The following is a 25,084-nucleotide window of genomic DNA, read 5'->3' on the forward strand; positions in this document are numbered from 1 at the left end:
CGAAATACCGGTCTGTGAGACCGGCAATTATAAAAGACAATACGATGGCTGAGAACCAGACTGTTCTAAGTCCAACTTTTTATAAGAACGAAATCTGTGTTTCATTGTGTTCCAGTTGTTGTCTGCATATATGAATCGAACAAAATTGTAAATATTCCTCTCCATAAGGTTGCTATGAAGCTATTCCAAATTGTTTCATGAAGCTTTGAATGTCAGGAGCTTAAAATAGCTCTCCTGGAAAAAAAAAAAAAAAAAAGTAAAATGGACTTGGAACAGTCTGGTTCTGGGCCATCGATTAATTACATATTTTAATATGAAACAACAACAACAATGCACGACATTTATATTACAATCACACTACAGCACACCCAAAGAAGGACTAAAGAAAACATAGCTCAAAGGATAAGACATAATATTAAGCAGTGTTGCAAATATTCTAGAAACAATATACCATAACGGTCTGGCAGACCGATATTTCGGGTTAAGAATTAAGATTGTAATAGTGAATATCAGATATTACATTACAATGAATTAACTTGTTGCATTTCCACAAGATTAATTTTATAGAGACTTAATAACAACAATTCATTATTTTCAATTTAAGGGGACAGTCAACTTAAGAATTGGAGAAAAAGTGTCATTGTATGTGTCAGTTTTACAATATTATCTTTTTGACGCTATTTATGATTTTTTAATTATTAAAAAATTTAAAATTTAATTTCATAGATATAAAAAATTAAAATTTTTACACTAATTTACGTGACAGAACTAAATCAATACACAGAATTCTTCCCCTCTTCATTGAGAAGGCACAATCAAATACACAAAGCCAAAAAAAAAATAAAAAAAATGACAATTAAAAGTGATATTTCAATTAATGATTGATTAAAAATTGAAATATTTTTTTATTTTGAAAAGTATTGGATCTAATGAGCTGAGATTTTGCATGTTACTTTCCATGTGTATATTAAACGTTTTCTCCAGATTTGAAAGAGATTGGTCAAAATAGGAAAAAGGTTCCGAAATATAGTTGAGTGTCCCCTTAAATAAACAGGCAATATAATATTACACAGTAATTCACAATGGGTACATGCAAATATCAATACTGGAGTATGGCTTCAAAATCAGCAATAAAATATAATAGACAATCACAACAGTCGTATGAACACTTGTACTTGTCAAACTTCAATAACTGAAGGGTTTGGGTGAAAAACAGGCAGTTCAGTACTTTTCGAGATAATGAAGAAAACCTTACCGCCAAACAATAAGCATGTACAAAAGAGGCAGATCCAAAATGCATTATAACTGTGAATGTAATTCTTGGAACTACTTGGTTCTTGGACCAAACGATAGAGCGTATTTTTTTGTCCTCTGTGCATAAATAACTCAAAAATGAAAACTATTGGAGCTGCCTGGTTTTTCCCCCAAACCCCTCAATTGTTAAAATCAGACAAGTTTCGGGGATTGCATCCCCATCATCAGTGATGGCAGGGACTGTAATAAAAACGTTTAAAATTATTAATTACAATAATTACTTAATATCTTTTCTTAAGATTAAAATATATAAGAAATTACAGTATGCAAATAGTGACAGGGGAGAGTCGGGTAGTATCGGACCTCGGGTAGTATCGGACAGTGCGTTTCTTTCATCTACCACCATATGGTAGTACCTGAATGACATGGTTACGTTTTTCTCTATGCGACATCACAGAAACGTAACCATGTCAATCAGGTATTATCATCGTGTGGTAGATGAAAGAAACTCACTGTCCAATATTACCCGATGTCCGATACTACCCGACTCTCCCCTAACTAATATAAAACGAATTAAAATTTACATCTTATAATATATTGTGAATTATCGTACATGTAGAAGAAAATTACATAAGTTTTTTTACAAAAAAAAAAAAAAAAAGCGAAGACTGGGCAATAGTACATCTTGGTTGACTCACCAGATGATTTCAGATGTTTATCTTCATGTCTGACATATCAGAAGCAATAGTCAGTCCACATAAATTTATTATATGTGTGGCCACTATAAAGTTGTTCCTTGATTCTATATGATAATATTATGATAAGTAATTAAACTGAAAATTAATTACATCATATATTTCATATTACTGATCATAGACTTATCTGAAACGTACCCACTAAAATGAATTTATATATTATTATTTCTCTCTGTATCTTATTTCAACATAATATTTATTTTATGTAATAGTAGAATACGTATACTTATTTGATTTCAGATTCCCGCTAGCCACCCTGTATAACGGATTGACCTAACAGTACGAGGAGACTGCGAGTGAGGCTTGTGCACAGAGAATGACCACGCACATTCCATCACGGTTTTGAAAAAGGAGACCCACACGGACAGGTACCTCATTAAAAGCGACGCAAACACCAAATTATTTCCTTCTCGCCTTTTTTTTTATTTAGAAGAATGTGTCAAGATTTGACAAGATCTTAAGTCAGGAGGAAGTCATAAACAAGAAGGAATGATTTGGATTACTGTCACAAAATAGCAAATGGCGGACAATTTGTTGAATTTATGGTCCATGTAAGCAAATTTTTCGCCATTTCTACTTGCGGTTTTTGCCACATTGCTGTCACATTAGCATAATATTTTGTGTATGAATCTGACTCAATCAAAGCGTGTCCTTTTATAGCTTAAACGTGAATATTCCTACAGCAGATGGAAAATCTGTGTACTTTTATTTAAACTTTATGAAAATGAATAATGAATATCACGATAGTTTTATGTCACAAGGCTTGAATACCGGGGAAATAATTATATTTTAATGTTATTTAAAAAAAAATTAGACGTTAAAATAATTGGAGATAAGACTTTTATATTACTGCAGTATAGAATTATTAAAAAGTTTAGTAAGAAAATAATCTAAATGCTTTCAACTTAATGTATGAAAGAAAGACTAAACACATAACTTTATTTATTTATCATCATAATCGTCAAAATCTCTGTCGGGGCAAGTTACCTGGTTGAGGTTTTTTCCGGGGTTTTCCCTCAACCCAGTACGAGAAAATGCTGGGTAACTTTCGGTGCTGGACCCCGGACTCATTTCACCGGCATTATCACCTTCATATCATTCAGACGCTAAATAACCTAGATGTTGATACAGCGTCGTAAAATAACCCCAAAAAAATAATCGTCAAATATCACTGCCACTGGGTGTATACCCAATTGCAGTGTTATTAAATACATACACATACATTTAAATAGACCACAAAATTGATTCTATTAAGCTTAAATTAAATGAATTAAGTCTTGAGTATCGTATTTCTTTTCGAGCCACAATACACATTTTCTTTCTTGAAGTATATTGTTCACAGTTAACGGCGTAGCTCAGACGGTAGCGCGTTAGCTATAGGTACGTCCGAAACTACGTGCGAGAGTGTGTTCGAATCGCGCTTGGGCTGATTATTTGTTTGAGTTTTTTGGAGGTTTTCCAAACTGTAAACCAGTGCTATCACCAATTCCATCTACTATAGATAACCTCATAGTTCATACAGTAAATAAGTTATTAAAAACAACAAAAAATACTGCTTAAAATTCCAGTGGGGTTTATGATACAAAGATATACAAATAGCTGATAAGACTTCTATTTAGATTCATTCGTTATATGAAACGGAGTAAAATTGTTGGTGGAATTGTCACTTATTAAGCCATCAATAATTTGTCTACTAGCTCAAAATAGAGGAATGATTCTTTTGTCAAAACAGAATTCGAATCGTTATGTTGACACCTTCACCTATTATTACAAGCAGGGTGATGCATTTATTATAAAGCTCTAGGAGATTTGGTTTTCTATTCGTCCGCTAGCCTTTATTACCATAGTTATTCGAATAATTCTAAAATATCTGGTAGATATTCCCCAAAAGCGATTTAGTAAACGTACTCAATAGAGACTGAAAAGTACTTCACAAACATAATATTTACAATTTTGAAATTAAAATGGTTATGCTGGCAGCATACTGCATCAGACATTCTGTCTCGGACAGAACGGTTTTGTCTCAGACCGTTCGATGTGACGGTGATTAGCCTACACGCATTGCTAAAAGGAGTCGTCCGTGACGAATGTCCGACCCAGTATCCTGCAGTCTCATAACAATGCGTGTAATCACCGTCACATCGAACGGTCCGGGACAAAGTCGTTCTATCTGAGACAGATATCCGATGCAGAATGATGCAGTATCATAACAATGCGTATAATCACCGTCACATCGGAAGGTCCGAGACAAAACGGTCCTGTCCGAGACAGAATGTCGATGCAGTATGCTGCATTCTCATAACAATGCGTGTAGCCTAATCACCGCCACATCGAATGGTCCGAAACAAAACCGTCCTGTCCGAGACAGAAAGTCGATCCAATATGCTATTGTCTCATAACAATGCGTGTAATCGAACGGTCCGAGACAAAATCGTCCTGTCCGAGACAGAATGTCCGATGCAATATGCTGCAGTTTCATAACGATGCGTGTAATCGCCGTCACATCGAAAGGTCCAAGACAAAACCATCCTGTCCGAGACAGAATGTCGATGCAGTATGCTGCAGTATTGTAACAATGCGTATAATCACCGTTACATCGAACAGTCCGAGAAAAAGTCGTCCTGTCCGAGACAGAATGTCTGAAGCAGAATGCTGCCGGCCTTAGAACAAAGAATAATCAAATTATTTTACAATGTCGATTTTGTTCAGTGATTCAAGGAATCTTGGGAATTGCTACTGGCTTTTCCTTAAAAATAAAAAGGCTAACATACAGTTCAATATTTCCTAAGTTAATTACTTCATGAGATAGATGTTGCAGTTACAAACCCGTATTCCACGTATCAAGATCTTCATTTTTTAATTAAATAATAACTCTTCGTGTGGTTGTGTAAAAAGAAATGAGTGCATTACATCAAGAGAAAATGTCTACTTCTCAGAACACGAGAAATAGTTACATTTAACAACACTGACCGAAGTTCTAGCACATGATTTGTATTTATTTTACGAATTTCATTTCACCGTTGTTCCGTTATTTGCATTCCAAACTCTACCAATAACATCTGCAGTTGAACTGGGACGTTAAATACTTAGACCTACTAATTACACCCAATGCACAGCCCTTTCAGTTTGAAGGATCTTCTTCCAAACATCGTACGGAGACTTTCTTCCCATTAAGGAAATGACGAAACCCGGTGTCCCCCTCGACCTCACTGTTTACTTTGTTGTGTCACGCACTTCTTAGTACGGAAATTGGGTATTGACCGCCCCGTCACTTGTAGAGTGTCACAAGTGGGCGGACAGGAGGTGGTCACCCGCATGATGTATGACTGGCTTATACAGACTCTTTTCGTGCATGTTCTTCAGCACTCGCTTGTCTTTCAATGACACGGGAAGTTCAAGACCATCATTCCGAGTTATAGCATTTCTTTATTATAAAATGTACTTGTTCAAAAGTTTATGAATTCGTCAAATATAAATATAATTTGAAAGTAATTTATAAATAGCGTTATCAGCTATAACTCATAGCACCCAAGATCGATTTCCAGTTCGGTTTATTGGGAATCGAGTGAAAGACATAAAACTGTTTATTAGGCCTATTTATAAGGTAAAGTTGCCTAATTCCGTGATACTCCTAATTCCGTGATATGTTTCTTTCACTGAATGTCACGGGATTGAGTATCTTGCTAGGAAGTTCACCGATGTCTCAAAAGTAGGCGAAAGATGTAATCTTTCAAGAAAGATGTCTGGCGCTATGGTCGAACGGCAAAGCTTTGACTGATATTCAATTAAAAAAAAAAAGTATCACGGGATTAGGGGTATTAACGAAATAGGCAACTTTACCCTACATTGTATCTGTTTAAACCACTGAAAAGCACAATAATCAGTAAGAATGTAGTACCGAATATTTGTGATTTTCAGTGGTTCGGATAGATATAATTTGTAAATAATGAACAGTTTTATGTCTCTTTTGAAAATTTTGGAAAAAATCACATACGTGGTATTAGATCTAGACCATCAATATGCATGAACACGTACGAATGTTTTCATTCCATTTAGTTAAAACAGCAAGCGCATGGAACATTTTGAACATCAAAAGTGTAATTTCGAGGAAAAGGCAAATTTGTGGGGGGAAAAAAACAATGATGGCATCACATATGAAGCAGTCCTATATAAAAATCACAGAAGACGTAGATCAGTGGTCGTCAGCACTCGCTGAAATGGGTAAAGGGTAAGCGGAGCCGTCCCGTGTGCCCAGTCGTGCAGCAGAAAGATGTAGAGAGCATACCCGCTAGCAGCTACTATTGCACCATAGTGCAGTGTGTTCTCCACGGGTAAGTGGCTCTAGCCCCAGGGTGCTCTGTGCTGACTACTGCTGACGTAGATGCAAAATATCTCTTACTATTAACTTCCTAAGTGTCCAAGAAATATTCTTGTACAAAAAGCCGAAAATTGATTATTTGACCATTTTTTGTTGTTGTAAAAACTCAGTCCTAATGTCCCTTAAATGCTCACTCCATTTTAATGGACAGTCTTTTAATTTGGTCTTAATTTTAAAAAGTATCCAATATTTTCTATACTTTTCCTTTCGTTTCGTAACTTTAAAATTGTCTAGTGATTGCTAAAACTTCTCGAGTGTGGACAGGTTTTCAAGTAGAAAAAATTTGATGATAGACGGAACCTATATTTCGCGGAACCAAACTGAGGTGTCATGGGCCTCTACAGTAAGTGTTGTCAAATCTAAAGCACTATGCAAGTTTGATAACTACTGATTCATAGATGCTCAGTATGAGGAGAATTGAAGGGTTCAGAACCGCAGTGGGCCAAGCGCCATTTTTTCTAAAACCGTAGAAAACAAGGGTTGAAATGAAGTTATTACCATAATTCAACGGAAACATATAGCAAGTAATATAAAGTATACACATTAAAACTAAATGATATGTCAATTTTCATTAAGCTATGGTATTCACTTAAATTTAACCCTTGCTTTCTCCGTTTTAAATAAATTGCGCTTGACCCACTATGGCTCTGAACTCTTCAATTAGTTCATTACGTAAGTAGAAATCACCCTACACATGCAGACGGCAATTCCAAAACCAAACTTTTGGTATTAAAGGTAAAATTTTTCTGCACTTAAACTAAAACAAAAATTACTTAATCAGAGGTTAAAAAAATAAGCACATTATCATTATAAATGTGACCCAACGTATCCAGTGAGATATGGTACAAAAATGGTCTGATTTAGTTTTACGCTGTCAAATAAGGCCTAAATGTTTAAGTCGGCAATAGGAAATTTCGTTACCGGTATCTGAACTGGATGTTCCTAATATCGTATAGCACTACTTATTGCCAAATAAAATCTTAACAATTTCACTTAGAATTATTTATATAGGCAATAGAAATTTGTTGGTAAAAACACTACACAAGATGACTTTTTAAAGAATCACATGCCTCTCATACATTTTATATCACATTGAGCAAAGTTTGTAGAAAATTCCTGCAGTCAGCTGCAACTCAATTATCTTCAGGGCTCCTCTTTCGATGTCCATTACACTTTCTCTCCTGCACGTAGTGTAATTCCATAATGTGAGAAAGTGAGAGACAGTGAAGATAACACCAAAGTTCATATATTATTATGAAACTCTACATTGTTAAACGTTGTATAAATGCAACTGGTTTGGAAATCAATACTGACAATACAAAATAGAGTATGTAATAGCTTCTCGGAATGTAAATTAATGCAATCACATACACATTAGCACTAATACTGTACTATTGAAACGTTTGATGATTTTAAATACTGAAAGGTTATAAATAAATTTGATTAACGACGTGAAAGAAGAATTCAGAATTGCAAATCGACGATTTTATACCTTACTAAATTTTTTAAAAGTAAATTAATTTCAAAAAACGGGAAGATTACAAGTATACAAATCGCTGATGACACCTTCTATACTCATTTATGCTTCTTACATCTGGACAATTAAATAAATAACAACTTAAGGGCTTATGTATAGCTTACAGCAGTAAAATATTTGGAAATATTCAACATTTTTTTCTCCATTACTGTATCGTGTACAATAATGAAAATTGGTATGTGTAAAACACTGTCCTCCTGCTATATTAAAATATATTTTTACGATTTAAAAAAACTATATATATATTTTTTTTTTCAAAATTCAAAATGATGCCAGTTTACTGTGCAATGATGAAGCGTTTCCCTCATAACTCGTAAACTTATTAACTTTTTCATGTTCTCTCTCCTTTATTTTATTGTTGAAACTCATGTTTACAACTATATTCTTTAATAAATAACGTTTTTTTTTATTTTGTGTTAGAAGGAAATACTGATATTTGATCATTTTTTAAATGAATTTATTTTTTATCAGACAATCTATCAAAGGTAGAGAAGTGATCTTGCACCATTTGTAGATATGGAATGCATAAATACACACATAAAATTTTGTAACAGAATGTTGGATAGTTTTTGAGTTATGTGGGAAAAGCTTCATCACTGCACAGTGGACTAAATTTTGAAAAAAGATGTAAATAATTTTTTTTAATCGTAAAAATATTTTTTCACATGACAGAAGGATAGTGTTTTACATATATTAATTTTCATTATTGTACAAGATACAGTAATAAAGGAAAAAAAAATGTTGAGTATTTCCAAAATTTTACTGCTGTAAGCTGTACCTAGCCCCTTAAGGTCTTTGAGCGTAAACTTTCAGAAAAATATTTAGTTTAATAATTGATCCAGTTAGTTTAGACGAGAATATTAACAGAAGAAGAAGTTTGTAATCTTTACAGAAATTTTTATTTGAACAAATGTTAACTTTTCGTTCTGAAAAAGGAATTTTAAAATATTACATATGTTCGGATCAAATTTCTGTATATTTAAGGGACAAAACTAAAAATCCTTTCAATCAATTATTATCACAATACACTTCTCTCTTAGATTGATTGATCATATTGGAAATTAAATCAATGGCTTTCCCAAAACACCCTATGAAATATTTAATATAAAACAAATTTTATCTCGAAAAGGAAGTAAAAACGAGCAAAATTGTATTACACTTTTTCGTTTGAAATATCTCAAAGAATAACGCCCTGAAATTAATGACATTACTTACGGCTCGCCCTGTATATATATTTAACTAATAACAAATGGTTTGAAAGAACCCGGAGGTTCATTATCGCCCTCATATAAATCCACGATCTGCGCCTATCCTGAGAAAAATTAATTCAGTCCCTAGCATCATATCCCACATCCCCATGTAATTTATAAGACTGCAGCAGAGAAGGAGTCTTGTAATTAAAGGAAATCTGAATCGAAGAATTGCGAATTTAGTTTATCTTTTAAAACTTTAAAATGTCCAATAGTCTAATGTATTGTATTTTGCAATTCATTTTTTTTTAGAGAAGTCTGTATTGTATATTAAAAGTGTTTATTTCAGTCACTGACTTCACAGCATATGTTTAAGGTGTTAAACCTTTGCATTACATGTTTAAAAGAGGTATGAACGTTTTCGTTGGACTACGCCAACATCATCAGATTCGACGTATATTTCAGCAATATCAATAATCTCTGCATAATCTCTACAAATACAAAACATATTTAGTGGCATGCAGGATAAAACATACTAAAAACCAACATGGTTATGATACGCATTGACATTCTTGTATGACTGCCCTTATTGTCAATTAATTAAAATACACGTGTAAGTTGCAAAATATATATGTTTGCAAGTCTTCACACATGGAATAATGAAGTAACATGATGTAAAAGGAATAAAAATAATAAAATATAAAACTAAGGTAATTATGTATTATGAGTGTGAAGAGTTGCAAATTACCGTATTTAATTAGGATATTCATATTTCTGTTTCCTAATAATGCATATATTTCAACCATTCAGAACGTGTGTATCCTGGTGTGTGTCTCGTAATTTGTCTTGAATGTTTTTCAAATTAATATGGTTGTCTTACAAATGCCAATATATTATAAGTTGGGTTGTTTAATGTTCATAGTAATGTATATTTAATTTGACGATGATGCTGTTCATCCAATGGAAATAATTGCAATCAGTAAGTTGATGACCCAATTTTAAACAATTTTAAAAATTTAATTTGTGTACTATGTTAAATGGATAGAAACTTACATGGCAATAGCCTATATGGTCGATATCCAATACTGTAATCGTAATAAACTGTATGATAAGGCGCAAGTCAGGTGTCAGAATTAACTGGAAAAGATCAAATGTTAAAATAAATCACTATTAATAATGTTGATGAAGCAAGTTATTTGACTAGTATCATATGATGTATTGTAGGCTAAGATCTCATTATGTATCGCTGTCCACGGAAGTTTCAAACTTTTCAGAGTGATCTCATTTCCATAAATATTGAATAAAAAAAAAAACGCTCTGGTATAGAAATCCGAGATGATACAGTTAACAGTGACTACGTAGAAGCAAAAGTTCCTCCGTGTACAAGAACAAAGAGTTGAACAATGTCGGAAGAGGTTTGCCGTCCTTGAGACGGGGGCATTTCCAGGCCTCACCTGGGGTCGCACTCTGTCTCTTGGGATGCCATCTGCGTCCCATTGTGTAAAATGGCTTCCAGGGTGAATGTAGTTTAACCATTTTAACGCATATTCCTTGTTGTGATAGTCCTTGTCTTTCGTATGTCATTCCGAAATTTGCATAACAATATTATGATTAGTAGTTGCCTGCAGCAAAAGAAATTCGGAGTATAAGAATCCACAGTTTTCGTTACGCCCTCTTAGTCCGTTGTAAAATTTAAATTAATAGTATTTTATTTGCTGATTATAATCGTTGTAGCAAATTCAGAAGACGATATTCAAATAGCTGTACAAAAACATGAAAATTAACAAATGTTTTGATCATAATGTATTATTTAATAAAAAATAACAAGAGATTAATTGAATCCCTATAATTGAGTGGAGTGTTTATACAATTTTCGTTATTGTTATTGTGAGAATGATTTGGATTATAAGAATGCTTGAGATTTGAAATGAAGTGTTAATATTTCTTTTTTTTTCTGTCCTTATACTAAACGTACCTAAATTTAACAAGGCAGAGGCTTCTAGTTAATTACTTCATAATTGCTTCCTCTTTCCATTAGGCCTAGTCTTGAGAGAAAAATGCAACAGTAGGAACGATTCACACCTCAGATGAGGCCAATGAATTGTTTGAAATTGTAATTAATAATAATAATAATAATAATAATAATAATAATAATAATAATAATTATTATTATTATTATTATTATTAATTTAGTGTAGGGATGAATTATAAGCAGTAACATGAACTGCAGTCAGGAAGTCAAAGGGAGAATAGGACAGGCAAAGGAGGTTTTTATTGGAAAAGGAGCATCTTCTAAGGACTTTGGAAAAAGAACTAAGGAAGAGACTAGTGAAGTGCTTTGTGTGGAGTGTGGAATTGTATGGTGGCAGAAACATGGACATTACGACGAAGTGAAGAGAAGCGAATAGAAGCATTTGAAATGTGGATATGGGGAAGAATGGAGCGTGTGAAATGGACAGACAGAATAAGAAACGGCGCTGTGTTGGAAAGAGTGAGTGAAGAAAGAACGACGCTGAAACTGATCAGAAAGAGGAAAAGGAATTGGTTAGGTCACTGACTGAGGAGAAACTGCCTCCTGAAGGATGCACTGGAAGGAATGGTGAACGGGAGAAGAGTTCGGGGCAGAAGAAAGTATCAAATGATAGACATTAAGATAAGTGGATCTTATGCGAAGACTAAGAGGAAAGCAGAAAATAGGAAAAATTGAAGAATGCTGGGTTTGCAGTGAAAGACCTGCCCTTGGGCAGAACATGTATGTATTTATGTATGTATGTATGTATGTATGTATGTATGTATGTATGTAGCCTATGTATGTGTATGTATGTATGTATGTGTGTATGTATGTATGTATGTATGTATGTATGTATGTATGTATGTATGTATGTATGTACCGGTATGTTTTAAAATACAAAATAAATGTATGTTGATAAGACTTTCTTATTTCATTTTGTAAATCATTTCGCGACCTCCCTTAGCTCTTTTTAGACGACCCTCGAAGAGGTGGTTACCCTATTTTTGGAACCAGTGCTCTACACTACACAGTAAAGCTCTGAAGATAGATACAGGACTAATGGCCACGTGCTTTACACTGTATGACTGTAACATAGACCTTTATTGCAATGAATGTTTTCGTCTTACAGCTAGCAGAATACGATGTTGTACTGGCACCTGGTGAGATTATTTTTCAACCTAATATGGTAAACGATAGAAATAGAACCAGAGATCTCTATTCCGCTATGTACTGTACATCAAACAAAATGTAACATAGACCTTTGTTCGGCCGCATGCTTCATTCTTATGCGACTGCAAAAACCTCTGATGGTCAGATTAAGAGACATGCAAAAAATATGAGGGCGAGTAAAAGAAATCTGTACACCGGCGTGCATCCGGAACTCAAATTAAAAGAGAAATGTTAGTGTTATTCGTGGACCGCAAATGGTAAGAGAATGTGGAGAACTCTTAATGGGAAATCCTTGTTTGTCTTCAACAAGCACACATATTAGGACCCTGCGTGATCCTTAGTCGGTACACGTCCTTATGTAACGCAAGCCACCACACTGTTCTACCTCGATTTTGTACAAACACTCCAGAGTCTGTCGCCGGGTAGACTCCAGGGGCCACAGCGAACGAAATGAAGTTATGAATTTTTAAGTTGTTCCTCCCCCGCCTGTTCAACAATGAACAGTTGTCGGGAAGCTGGAGAGGGGAACAGAATTTCCTTTTGCAGGAGAGCAAAGCGAAGGTGAAGAGGAGGAGGAGGAAATGGAAAACAAACTTTACTCATTCTCTGTCTCCTTCACCCTCTCTTCGTCTGTCGTTTGAAGCAAGTTTGTCGTCAGCACGGGGGTACATGGCTGAGGCTTGTGTTTGCCTTCTGGTATGAGTATGAAGTCCCATGTGACCTCGGAGTGTTTAAAATTAATAGAGTGGCGAGAGCAGAAAAAAAAGAAACACATCATGGAGGTAAAGAGCGATGTTTCGTAACCAAGACGAAGGATCGCTCCACTTTCGTGTAAGCCTCAATTATACATAAACGAAATAATCTAATATACAGCCAGATTGTAACTGAGATTTACTTCGTTATTGTTTGTTGTTTAGTCAGCTGTCCGAAGACAGGTTGGAACCTCATAAGTGACACCACTAAGGCATCACTCATGAGTCAACTAAGCCAGGAAATAGTGCAGTGAGATGGCCAGTTCCTTTCCCGCTTCGTTGCATAACAATAACTTACGAGGCGCATCCAGAAAGTAAGTTTCCCTATTTAAAAAAAAAAAAGAAAACACACTTTCAGGAAAACATTTATTGGCAACAGGTACAGCAATGTTTCAGCTATTTTTCAACATAGCCACCATCAGAATTGAGACACTTGTATCGTGGGATCAACTTTTGTATCACTCTGTCGTAGAACTCTGCCGCCTGTGAATGGAACCAGCGTGTGACAGACGTCTTCAGCTCTTCGCCGTTGCCAAACGCTCACCGGAGGACAGGAATTCCTTGAGGAGAGAGAGAGAGAGAGAGAGGGAGGGGAGAGAGAGAGGGAGGGGAGAGAGAGAGGGAGGGGAGAGAGAGGGAGAGAGAGTGAGAGAGGGAGAGAGAGAGGGGGAGAGAGGGAGAGGGCGAGGGAGAGAGAGGGAGAGGGAGGGATATGTTCGGTCCATAGACCTGACAGAGCTGCCGATGAATTTCAATTGGCGCAATGCTTTGTGCATTAAAGAACTTTATCACCGACCGAACCTCGCAGGCGGCGGGAGAAGGAATAAGAGCTTCTATTTCGGACCATGCTGCCACGCTACTGGCACCAGGCGGGACCTGTCCGGCTGGCATATGATTGATACGTCATAGATCTGTTACGCATGTGCAATTGACACGGCTAATTACGTTTACTTTCAAGGGGAAAAAATCGGGAAACTTACTTTCTGGATGCGCCTCGTATTATACTAATCAGTAGACATCGGATTTTTAGGCACTAAAAATAGCAGTTTTAGGCGCCTAAAATAAGCTCAAAATTTGTAAAATTAGGCTCTATTTTAATGAAAATAGGCATTTTAGGCACATCAAGGTATCATACTTATTTCTTTCACTGAAATTTTTAGTTATACACTAAAATACGCACAAAAAAGTATGTTTAAACATTAAAAAAGAATACTATATTATATTTATAAACAGAGCTGCACAAATTTAATATATTGAAACTAATGAAATAATGGTTATTGATATCAAGATTACTCATTTTAAGTTATTGAAATTTAGTTCCATGCTCAGACTTTATTATAATTATCTGCACAGTACACCACCAGAATTTTTTCTGAATTCTCCACAGTTAACCTTTGCCTTTTGTCACTAAGAATCATTTTGAAAGCAGAAAAACTTCTTTCAACCGAAACTGATGTGAGAGGCGCAAATTTTAAATTAGGTACAATAGAAACATCAATACTTACTGGAACATTTACACTTTCCCCCGATATCACTCTTGATACTTTTTCCAACAATGAAAATCCTACATTCTTATTTAATACGTTGTCCCACTTATTTTTAACTTTTTTCCCAGTTTCGCCCAAAGCAGAATGTATGTTCACTTGAGCTTCCTTTACTATTGCTATTTGGCTACAAAGAGATTGTTTTTCACGTTCTAATTGTTCAATGCTTGCAGGTATAAAAGAAAAGTTTGATGTTATGTAGGCAATATCGTTTTTCACTCGTGAGTCATTCAGACAATCTTTCACTGCTTTCACACACGCTGCACTACCAGTTTCAGGTAATTAATTTATCAATAACTGTGACCACTTCTTTAAAATACTTAGAATAATACACCACTGACTGAATCCAGGTTCCCCATCGTGTAACAACCGGCTGAGGTGGAAGTGGGATATCTGGAAAGTTCTCTCTGAATATTGAAATCCTGGATGGGGCTTTACAAAAACATTTTTTTGTGTTAGAAATAAACGAATTGACAAGAGGAAATTCATTCCGGATTGTTTCAGAAACCCTGTGAAGGCCATGTGCTAGACAGGTTACATGCGTGAGGTTAGGATAAAATGTTTTAAGAAGTGGAGCTGCAGCAACCATGTATGAGGCAGCATCAGTACAAAACAACAGAACTTTAGAATCGTCTATATTACCTGAGTATAAAGACTGTAGGCCTTTATTTACAAAATAAGCAATGGCTTGGCTATTCACTTTCGAAAGTTCCTTAACACATACGAAGTGTGGAATCGAAGGTCCATCAGGACTAAGTTTTCCTACTACCATATTTGCTATATACCTATTCATAGGATCTGAGGTTTCATCCACAGAGACCCATATGTAAGAATCACCTATATCCTCCCGAATGGAAGCTAAAGTTTCATTGTATATTCTGTCTAAGTAATTTTTTCTTAGGGTCGACTCAGATGGGATATTTTGTTTGCAGTATTTTTGTAAAAACTGTCTTAAAACCGGATTTTCAATTGCATTCCAGGGAATGTTAGCAGCAACAAACGCTCTGGTCAAATCAGCATAGAAATTGCTGCTGAGATTGGATGAAGTAGGCTGTGTTAGTAAAGTTTGTTGCAGTTGATTTTTCTGCTGAGCTTTAGCCTTATGAGCCGCTCCTTGCACATGCTGCTTTAGGTGGCACTTCTTTTCTTGCGAAATCTAAAAATGTAAAGTAAACTGAATTAAAATAAAATCCTAATTGTTGTATTGCCGTATTTCTATCACAAAGTTAGTGGGTTCGAACAATAAACATTTTAATGACCTGCAAATACTTTAACTATCGGAATTTAAAAGGTTAAAGTGTAGTGGTCTTAAAAAGAATTATACCTCAGGATAGCTCAGTCAATGTATAAATATTATAGGCCTACTCATTAAAATTAATAGAATTTATATATTTTAACTATTGTTACATACCTGTTTGCTACAAATCTTGCAGAATATTATTTTTCCATCATAAGTGAATTCCGAATATTCTGTTAGCCATTGCCGGATCAATGTAGATTTTGCACTTATATTTTTCGGCATTATCGCGTTAAACTTCACAGGAAAACGTCCTACCGCTCAAAACTTCTCAACACAAATAAGGTGAGGGAAAGAGCAACTGTTAACGAGTATTTAAATGAACCGTTGTTATTGAGATTCAATTGGACAAAAATACAAAGTTCCACTTATTGTTGCATTTCCTGGTAGTGTTAACACTAGGAGGGCCATTCCTTTAAATATTTTGTAACGCTTTACCCTACTAATTCGCAGTTTTACGACTTTTCATAAATATTTCAAAAACACTTTTTCTCCAAAAATTGTGATTTTATGACACTCTGAAGGGCAGTACAGCTAATCGGTTTCAGACCGAAAACAGTCATTTTTATAGTATAGTATATCTCTGAATCGGTAGCAGCACATGTTGTGATTGTTGCCTGCTTCAAAACTAAGGTTGGTTCTTTGTCGGCATTTATGCCTCCAAACATGTTAAATTCGGTGAAATCTATTGCGAGTGTCGTGAGATTCAAAACATTTTGTTTCCTTTATCATTGGTTTCATGACCGGTGTGAAGCAAACTTTCCACTTTTTAAATGCCTTAAATTTCGCAGTGAATACATGTGTAAATTATAAAAAGTAAGAGTAAAATGCGAAACTTTACAGTGCGTTAGGCATTTTTAGGCGAATATTAACAAATTAGGCTCTAATAACCGTTTTAGGGCATTTTAGGGCACTATAGAACTCTTTGAATACCTTTCAATTCCCATGAAACACAAATATTAATAATTATTTTTACTTTTCTCCTAAAGAAACAAAATAGGCATTTGCCCTAGAATCCGATGTCTGCTAATCAGACTTCAGATGTATACAAACAATATTATTGTTCTTCCTCTGACACATCGTCAAGTATGATGTACTATCTGATGTATGTAGGCTACATATCAGCCAGAACCTCAGTCAAAGGTATACTTCGCTAATATAATGCAAAAATATTGTTATAATGGCAACACTTCCTGATATTTAATCTAACGCCATTTGCAATCAATCTTAGATAGTTGTGATCCACTTGATTTAACAGATGGCACTATGCCCATAAAAATCTGTGGACTTCTCCAGTTTTTCAAATCCGTGCAATGACGCTGTTGTGTTTATGGTAGACAAGATTTTCTCGGGAATCTCTCGTTTTTTACTCTTCCATTTCACCATCACTCTCTACAATTCTCCAATTCAATTTCGAAAAAAATACCAATAGCTCACTAGTGATGTTATCCGAAGAGTTTATGGATATAAAACTACGTTTGTCAGCGAGGCTTGATCAGTCCACATGGTATCTAGTGGCCGTCTGGTATTGTACAGCACACGAATTCACTGTTTGAGTCGATTAAGAAGGCTGCGGTGACACGTCTCGCCGTTCTACACCCAGAATTTACGGAGCTCGCGTGCGACGCCGTTCTCTCTGTGTCGTCTCTTGTACTCCACAGTGGTGGTCTTGGGCTTCTTTGACTCCTGTTGTGCTCGCCTGAACATTTACTAGTATGTTCTCTCAACTTTTGAATTTCGAGGCATTTTGAAAGTTCATAAATTTTCATGATCACTTTTTTCAAGATCAGGGTCCAGTTCACCCCGGATCATTTTTTTCGCGTTCGTTTAGTCGATCTAGTTGCGCTCCATCGGTCGATATCTCTAACGTCCGGATCGATTCAGATATAAGAGTTATGCGTATAAAATGGTCATCAGAACGCAGTTTTCGAGATGTTTTGCCCCATCAATCTCGTCAACCTTGAAAGTACGACGGATCGATTTCGTTCGCATGTTTACGGTAACGGAACACCTTTGTATACACGGTGGTATACTTTTCGTTTCGCTGTGATTATTTATTCAAAAGTTATAGGCAATTCATTTGTGACACATTTTGATCATCGTTATCTAGCGGTTGGCGACCTACCATGTCGAATATAAAGACGTAGTTCTACGTCAAAACAGGGCACACATTTTGTTTGCGCGACGCCGAATCGACGGATCTCAGCCCTGACGACTCGGATCTGTTAAGTACGGCAGACCACCGCCATAGGTATGATATTTACGACTTGCGGCTAGAGAGGAATACATAGCGAGTCAAAGGGGAAGTCTGTTAGTCGGACAGGACAATCAGCACGCAACTCATTCCATTATACATAGATGCTGCTTAAATCTAATTGGGCTGATGTGCTTAGGGATACTCCGTGTCCCGCCAGATAAGCTCCTTTGTAGTTCTATACCTCTATGAATGAATAAACAGGTGGGTAGCAAAGATTCATTGATTGATTTGTTAATCTATCAGTAATAATTGATAGATAAAATAATCAATAAATGATTTTTAGTAGGTTATTTTACGACGCTTTATCAACAGCTTAGGTTATATAGCGTCTGAATGAGATTAAGGTGATAATGCCGGTGAAATGAGTCCGGGGTCCAACACCGAAAGTTACCCAGCATTTGCTCATATTGGGTTGAGGGAAAACCCCGGAAAAAACCTCAACCAGGTAACTTGCCCCGACCGGGAATCGAACTCGGGCCACCTGGTTTCGCGGCTAGACGTGCTAACCGTTACTCCACAGGTGTGGACATCAATCAATAAATTATTATTGATTTGTTAATCTAACTATTGATTGGTCGATTGACTGATTGATTGATTGATTGATTTGATTTATTTATGCATGCGTGAATGCCATATAGAATTATAAATAAATGAATGAAGGTGTGTATGGCTGGATGAATGAATGGATGAGTGAGTGAGTGAGTGAGTGAGTGAGTGAGTGAGTGAGTGAGTGAGTGAGTGAGTGAGTGAACAATAAAACGAATGAATGTATAGTAATGTATAGTATTGTGTTTTATTTTATTGTATTTATTTACATTCTATGGTATTCGTACATCGCTTCACAGCTAGAATATGGAACACGTCAAAAAATCTTAATAGTACTATAAAGTCTTAATGTATATTATTATGTATAATGTATATTATTTGTTTTCAATAAATTTTTATCGTTTTGATAGCTATCAAATCTTGTCGCAGAATATTCTTTTTTAAAATTTCATTATGTATTTTTTTAACATTAATTTACATTTTCTTCTTTGTTCATTTGAATTGATTAGGATGCCGATATTTTAAATCCAAGATTTGGACGGCTATCATTTCGATGATATTCTCTCTAGTCACAGTCTAATTCAAATATAACTTATGCAGAAGAGTTTTACAATATACTAGTACAACACAAAGGTTTAGTATCGATACTTAATACAAGACAAATATTCATGCAGCGTTGTTGAATGTGAATTAAATTCACCTACAGACTAGAAGGCGTGAGAACTTAGGTATATCTTTAATTTAGCCTTAAATAATCTTATGTTTTGGGTTTGATTTTTATATCCATGGGAGACTATTACAAATTTTTACTGCCATATAACGCACTCTTTTTTTATAGTACGATGGACTTTCCGATGGAGTATGAAAGTCATTTTTGACGAGTATTTATGCTATGAACTGTTGAATTAGTTACAAAGTTTTCACGAATGAAAAAATATACTGACAAGCCATGGGAGTGATTTGTAGCTTTTTTAATGGTTCTACACGATTCTCTAGTTTTGACACCTATTATTATTCTAATTACTCTTTTTGTAGCAGGAATATACTGTTACTATCCTTAGCATTTCCCCAAAATATTATTCCAAAACTCATTACCGAGTGGAAGTATGAATGAATGAATGAATGAATGAATGGCTGGATGGATGGATGGATGGATGTATGGATAGATGAATGAATGAATGAATGAATGAATGAATGAATGAATGAATGAACGAAAATATGAATGAATGAATGAAAATCGTTTATGTAAATATTTAATTTAGAATTTTCAATATTATGATTATACGGTTTAACGTGACAAAATCATGCAAGGCTTTCGTAGCACCATCAACACTTTTGTATCATGTTACAATATGTATGAGACGAATAAAAATGAGATTCATAACATATGTATTACATGCATGAGTGAGCTACCTGCATCGCCTGTCTTTGTGATGATAAAGTTCACTACAGTTTGTAGTACAGTACAAGGTCTCAGATCCACATCCTTGGTTATAATATATGACCTACTTATAACAGTTTCCAAACACGAGGGAGTGATGGCCTCAGGATATTGATACACAGAAGCGACGCCGTACAATAGGCAACTTCTCATACACATTAGGGTAACAGGAAGTCTCATTCTTGTTAGTAGGAGTCACGGAAATTTTAGTCTGGTTTCCAAAAGGAAGGATGAACAATCTTGTCATGTAGTCCTTGATGCCGTACTCTTATGCAACGTCCATAGCATCGTATTCACAGCCAAAAATGTGTATTTAAATAAATGAATTAAACGGAGATTCGAGGTTGGAAAATAAACGTCTCAAGAAATAAAATATGAAGCATGAGAAATAATGAAATGTAGAAGCAATATTATAGGCTACGTAATCAGTGATTTAATGAATAAATGAATTATTCAATACATTAATAAATAGACGAAGTAATGATTTGAATTGATGGATGGAAGAATTTGCTGAAAAGTTAACAGTGAACAGCGAATGAATGCATGAATGAATTAATAGTGAAACAATAAAGAATAAGCGTATAGGATAACGGGCAAACGAGTGCTGGAATGAAGGAGTGAATGATTGAATGTATTAACGGAAGACTTTCTTGGTATTTGAGTTGGCAGTTCGTTGATTAACGACGATAGCGGACCCGATTCAAACTTCGGCGATAGTGGAGTAGTAGGCCTACATATTTGTGGTGGACAAAGCCAAAGCTGTAAAGATTTTATGCTGGTTCTCCCGTTCTTCCTAAAAACTTTCAACAATTTCCCTTTAATTACCATCTCCACTTAGAAAGGTAGAGCATTACTTGTGCTTGTGAGGCGCCGCCGAATTGATCGTTCGCTGTGTGGGGTGTTCCTCGTGGTTTGCCCATAGACTGGTATCCTCAATGTTCTTCTTTGCTTGATGGGGACATACGACTCACGTAGATTATTATGAAATGTGGTAGACCATCACCAGAGATATGTTATTAGGTCTTGTTGGCTGGAGAGGAATGCATGGTGTGACGAATGGTGGAGTTCTTTAGCCTTATAGAACAGTAGGTACGTAACTCATTTCGCTACGGGTGCATAGAAAAACCTATTTGAACTGAACTGCTTAGGGGTGTTCCTTGTCACATCCGATAAATTGCAGTACTAATGCCAATGCTGATGGATAAATATATGGTACAGACCGATTATTTAGTCCTGACAGCTCAGCGACGCGAAAGAGGGGAAGTAGTAGGAGTAGTGGGGAGAGTTCCAGAGTAAAGATAAGGGCGAGCCGTCGGTAAAGGAATGCAGTAAAGCTTAACTGTACTGGAAATACAACGCTATACCGCATGCGTGACATCCGATCGCTCTGACTGCAGGCGACAGGCTAACCTGAACATCCCTTGGCGTAACTTAATGGACTCGCCTGACCTAGGCGCACATTGTCAGCGACTGTCAGGACTAAATAATCGTACTGTACAATGGATGAATGCACAGGTAGATAAGTGAATGAGTAATGGATGGTTGGGTCGGTTTGTAGGAGTATATTTGTAAGTTGATTTATTGACTGATTTATTGATCGATCCGATCAATTGATTGGTTGATTGATTGATTGATTGAATGATTGAAAATTAATTTGGTGGATGTATGATGAACGCTGATGACTATGATGTTGAAATTGTGGATAAATTACAGATCGTGCTTCTTGATGATCAATTTAGACTGAATTCCTTTTCTGAACTTCAGTGAAATGCGTGATATTTTCCTTGCACAATAACGCCCTGTTTTAAAACTTTTGGTTACAATGTAATGCATCCTTTCATATGACATTTCAAAAGACGCCAAGTCCTTCAGTAACAATCTTTTACCTTTAGTCAGCAGTCAACGACTTCTGTGCTTCTTTTGTTTTGTGTACCAACTCGAAATCACTGACTCCAAGAAAATTTACAGTAAAGTAACTTTGTATGTCAGATATTTGAGTTTGATTTGCTGACATCTCAACCCCGGTATTCGATTAGAGTACTAGGGTGATCATTTTCTAAATTTAATTAAGAATTGATTGGTAGTTTTGATAGACTTGAGGACTTAATTATAACTGTACATACATAAAAATATTTCCCCCCTTTTCGCCTTGTTAGCGAATGAAAACCGCCAACCCACCCTCCTTATTGGAGTTGGAGCTGCCGAAAGCATACAATTTAAATTTCCGCAGTATGTTCAAGAGATCGTTGTTGCCCTCAAGTAACAGGGAAAGGACAAAAGTTTCCTCACGTTCCTTATAAAAGGACCAAGATTACAGCAGGGTCTCCCCACCCCCATTACGCCGCAACAAAGGCGACTAAACGTAAACCATCTCAAGTGCCTCACAACTAACAACCCGCTGCCATGAAATATACAGCAGCGGTCCACTGATATTGGGCAAACACGCCGAGCCGTATTCAATCGTCCCAGCCTGCTCAATCTTTGATGCACCTCTTCTTCCATCGCTGTGTTTGTGATGCTATATATATTTATTATGCCGAGCGGGTTAGCCTGCGGATAATGTGCCAGCAAAGTATTAGAGACTTGAGATGTCTAATCTCTAAGATCGTGATCAAGACTCAGGCTTTTCACAAATTTATTAAGCATCTTTTTATAGCGTAGAGTCCAATTTTATAAACTGAGTATTCTAACTTATTGCAAATGTTTCGAAATTGTTTTTTTTTATTTCTCTTGATATTTATACAATCAATTAGGCCTACTTATTTTATATATTTAGTCATGTTCTTTAATCACTCATATATTAGGCAGTCAATTTATTGCGTTAGTACATTTTGTGCCCATTTTGATCTGATCTTTCGACTTGTATTTTTTTTTTTTGCTCCCCACTTTTTGCATTTTTGCATTTGTGTTTTTATATTCGTATTTGTAATTTTATTTCTATTTCTTCTGTACTTCTCTCTGCATTTGTTTTTTTTTATATATGCCTCTTTGTATTCTGGTGGTGAGGTAGAGAAGTCCTGATGACCTTAACTTCACCAGATTGAATGAATGCATGAATGAATGAATGAACAAAGAACGAACGAATGAACAAAGAACGAACGAACGAATGAATGAATGAACAAAGAACGAACGGATGAATGAATGAATGAACAAAGAACGAACGAATGAATGAATGAACAAAGAACGAACGAACGAATGAATGAATGAATAAATGAATGAACAAAGAACGAACGAACGAATGAATGAATGAATGAATGAATGAAGGAATGAATGAATGAACAAAGAACGAACGAACGAACGAATGAATGAACGAATGAATGAATGAATGAATTGGTGAATCGTGAAAGAACTACTGTAACTACACTTTTTGTGGTTTTCGGTAAATTTAAAAATAAGTATCGGAGAGTTGGATTTGTAATGTTTACATTTATTTTTTTTTCAGAGAGGTCGAGAATGGATCACTGATGTTAAAAATTAAATGTAAGTACTGTATTACTTTTATATTTTACTGTACTTAGAAAAAACATTAATTCATTGTAGTTAGTTTCTTTCAATAAATTAGCACTTCAGATTACATTATTGTCATTTTTGCAAACTTTAAATTAAATTGCAACCTCTGAAATAATATCTGGGTATAATGCTAAACAGATTAAATATCATTATCATTATTACAATCATTACAGGAATAAATGAATGTATTGTACTTAGTTACTTTCAATTCTATTTAAGTATCATACAATAAATTAGCATATCATATTACTTTATTGTTAGTTTTGCACACATAAAATTACAGCATGTTTTGTAATGCCAAATGTCCTATCACAATCAAAGAACGAATGTCCTCTACCAGGAAAACATCCTGATACCAAAAGCGAAAACTCTTTTCTGTGGTATAAAGCGAAGGTTTATGAAAGTTTTTCTATAAATTTCTAAACTGTTTGAGTCATACCTTTACCAAGAAAGTCTTAACTGATCTTGCTGTTCTTCAGAATTCATTCCAAACAACTATTTTCCTATATAATTCCAAACAAATCTTGAAAATGTATGATTTGAGGCTTTCTCGGCGTTGGTTCGCTAATATGTTTTCGCGGGATATCAGCCGAGTTAAGATTTTGGAATGCTCCAAGCTTTCGACTGCTATCTCTGCAGCCATCTTCAGGGAAGTGATGTCCGAACAGAAAGTCGAAAGGTTATATAGATGTGGCTGTCTCAGGTGAAACGGGATTGGTTGGCGGATCGGCCAATCCGGGGCCGGGAATTGTCATCGCTCGTAAGCTCCGCCCCTCCCGGGATTACTGCGTGAAGTTTGGCGGGCGGCGAGCCCTGTTCCGCCGGTTGGAATCGGTTGCCGTCCTCGGTCCGTGATTTTCATGACCTTGATTGTAAGAGGGCCTGAGTTGGTCTAAGGCCGGTGTCCATGCCTGACTGAGCTGGAGTCCACTGTCTCTGTTAAAGTTGTTTTTCTCCAGCTTGATCTCTATGGCCTCCTTGATTGTACGATCCCAGTAGTGGCTTGATTTGTTAATGACCTTGGTGTGGTCAAACAGTATTTTATGCTCCTTTTCTATGCTGTGTTGCGCCACTGCAGATTTTTCCGGGTAATACAGCCTCAGGTTCCTCTTATGTTCTTTGATTCTGTCTTCTATTGTGCGGCCAGTCTGCCCTATGTATACTTCGCCACACTCGCATGGAATCTTGTAAATCCCTGGAGTCCTTAAGCCCTGACTGTCTTTAACCTGACGTAGATGACTCCGGATTTTGCTCTGTGGTTTATGGATGGTTTTGATATTAACCTTCTGGAGGATTCTGCTTATTTTGTGTGACACGCTCCCGCAGAATGGAATGAAAGCTATCTTTGTCCGTCCTGACTAGTCTACTACATCGCGCCATAGTCATTTCCGATATCAACAACTTGCCTGCAGAAATGGACCATCTTCGTAGAACACTACAGC

The 25,084-nt window shown here is 35.9% G+C and overlaps 1 protein-coding gene across 6 annotated transcripts in view; it reads left to right on the forward strand.

The window, feature by feature from the left end:
* Positions 1-25,084, forward strand: part of LOC138710867 (uncharacterized) — a 2,470,114-nt gene that overhangs the window by 2,281,994 nt on the left and 163,036 nt on the right. For all 6 annotated transcript variants that reach the window (XM_069842040.1, XM_069842041.1, XM_069842042.1 and 3 more), the window contains 2 exons: positions 2,250-2,377; positions 23,575-23,612. In XM_069842040.1, coding sequence (XP_069698141.1) covers positions 2,250-2,273 — 24 coding nt within the window. In that variant the 3' untranslated portion in view covers positions 2,274-2,377; positions 23,575-23,612. The remainder of the gene's footprint in view (positions 1-2,249; positions 2,378-23,574; positions 23,613-25,084) is intronic.

Source organism: Periplaneta americana, chromosome 12, assembly GCF_040183065.1.
Source record: "Periplaneta americana isolate PAMFEO1 chromosome 12, P.americana_PAMFEO1_priV1, whole genome shotgun sequence".
NCBI lineage: Eukaryota > Metazoa > Arthropoda > Insecta > Blattodea > Blattidae > Periplaneta > Periplaneta americana.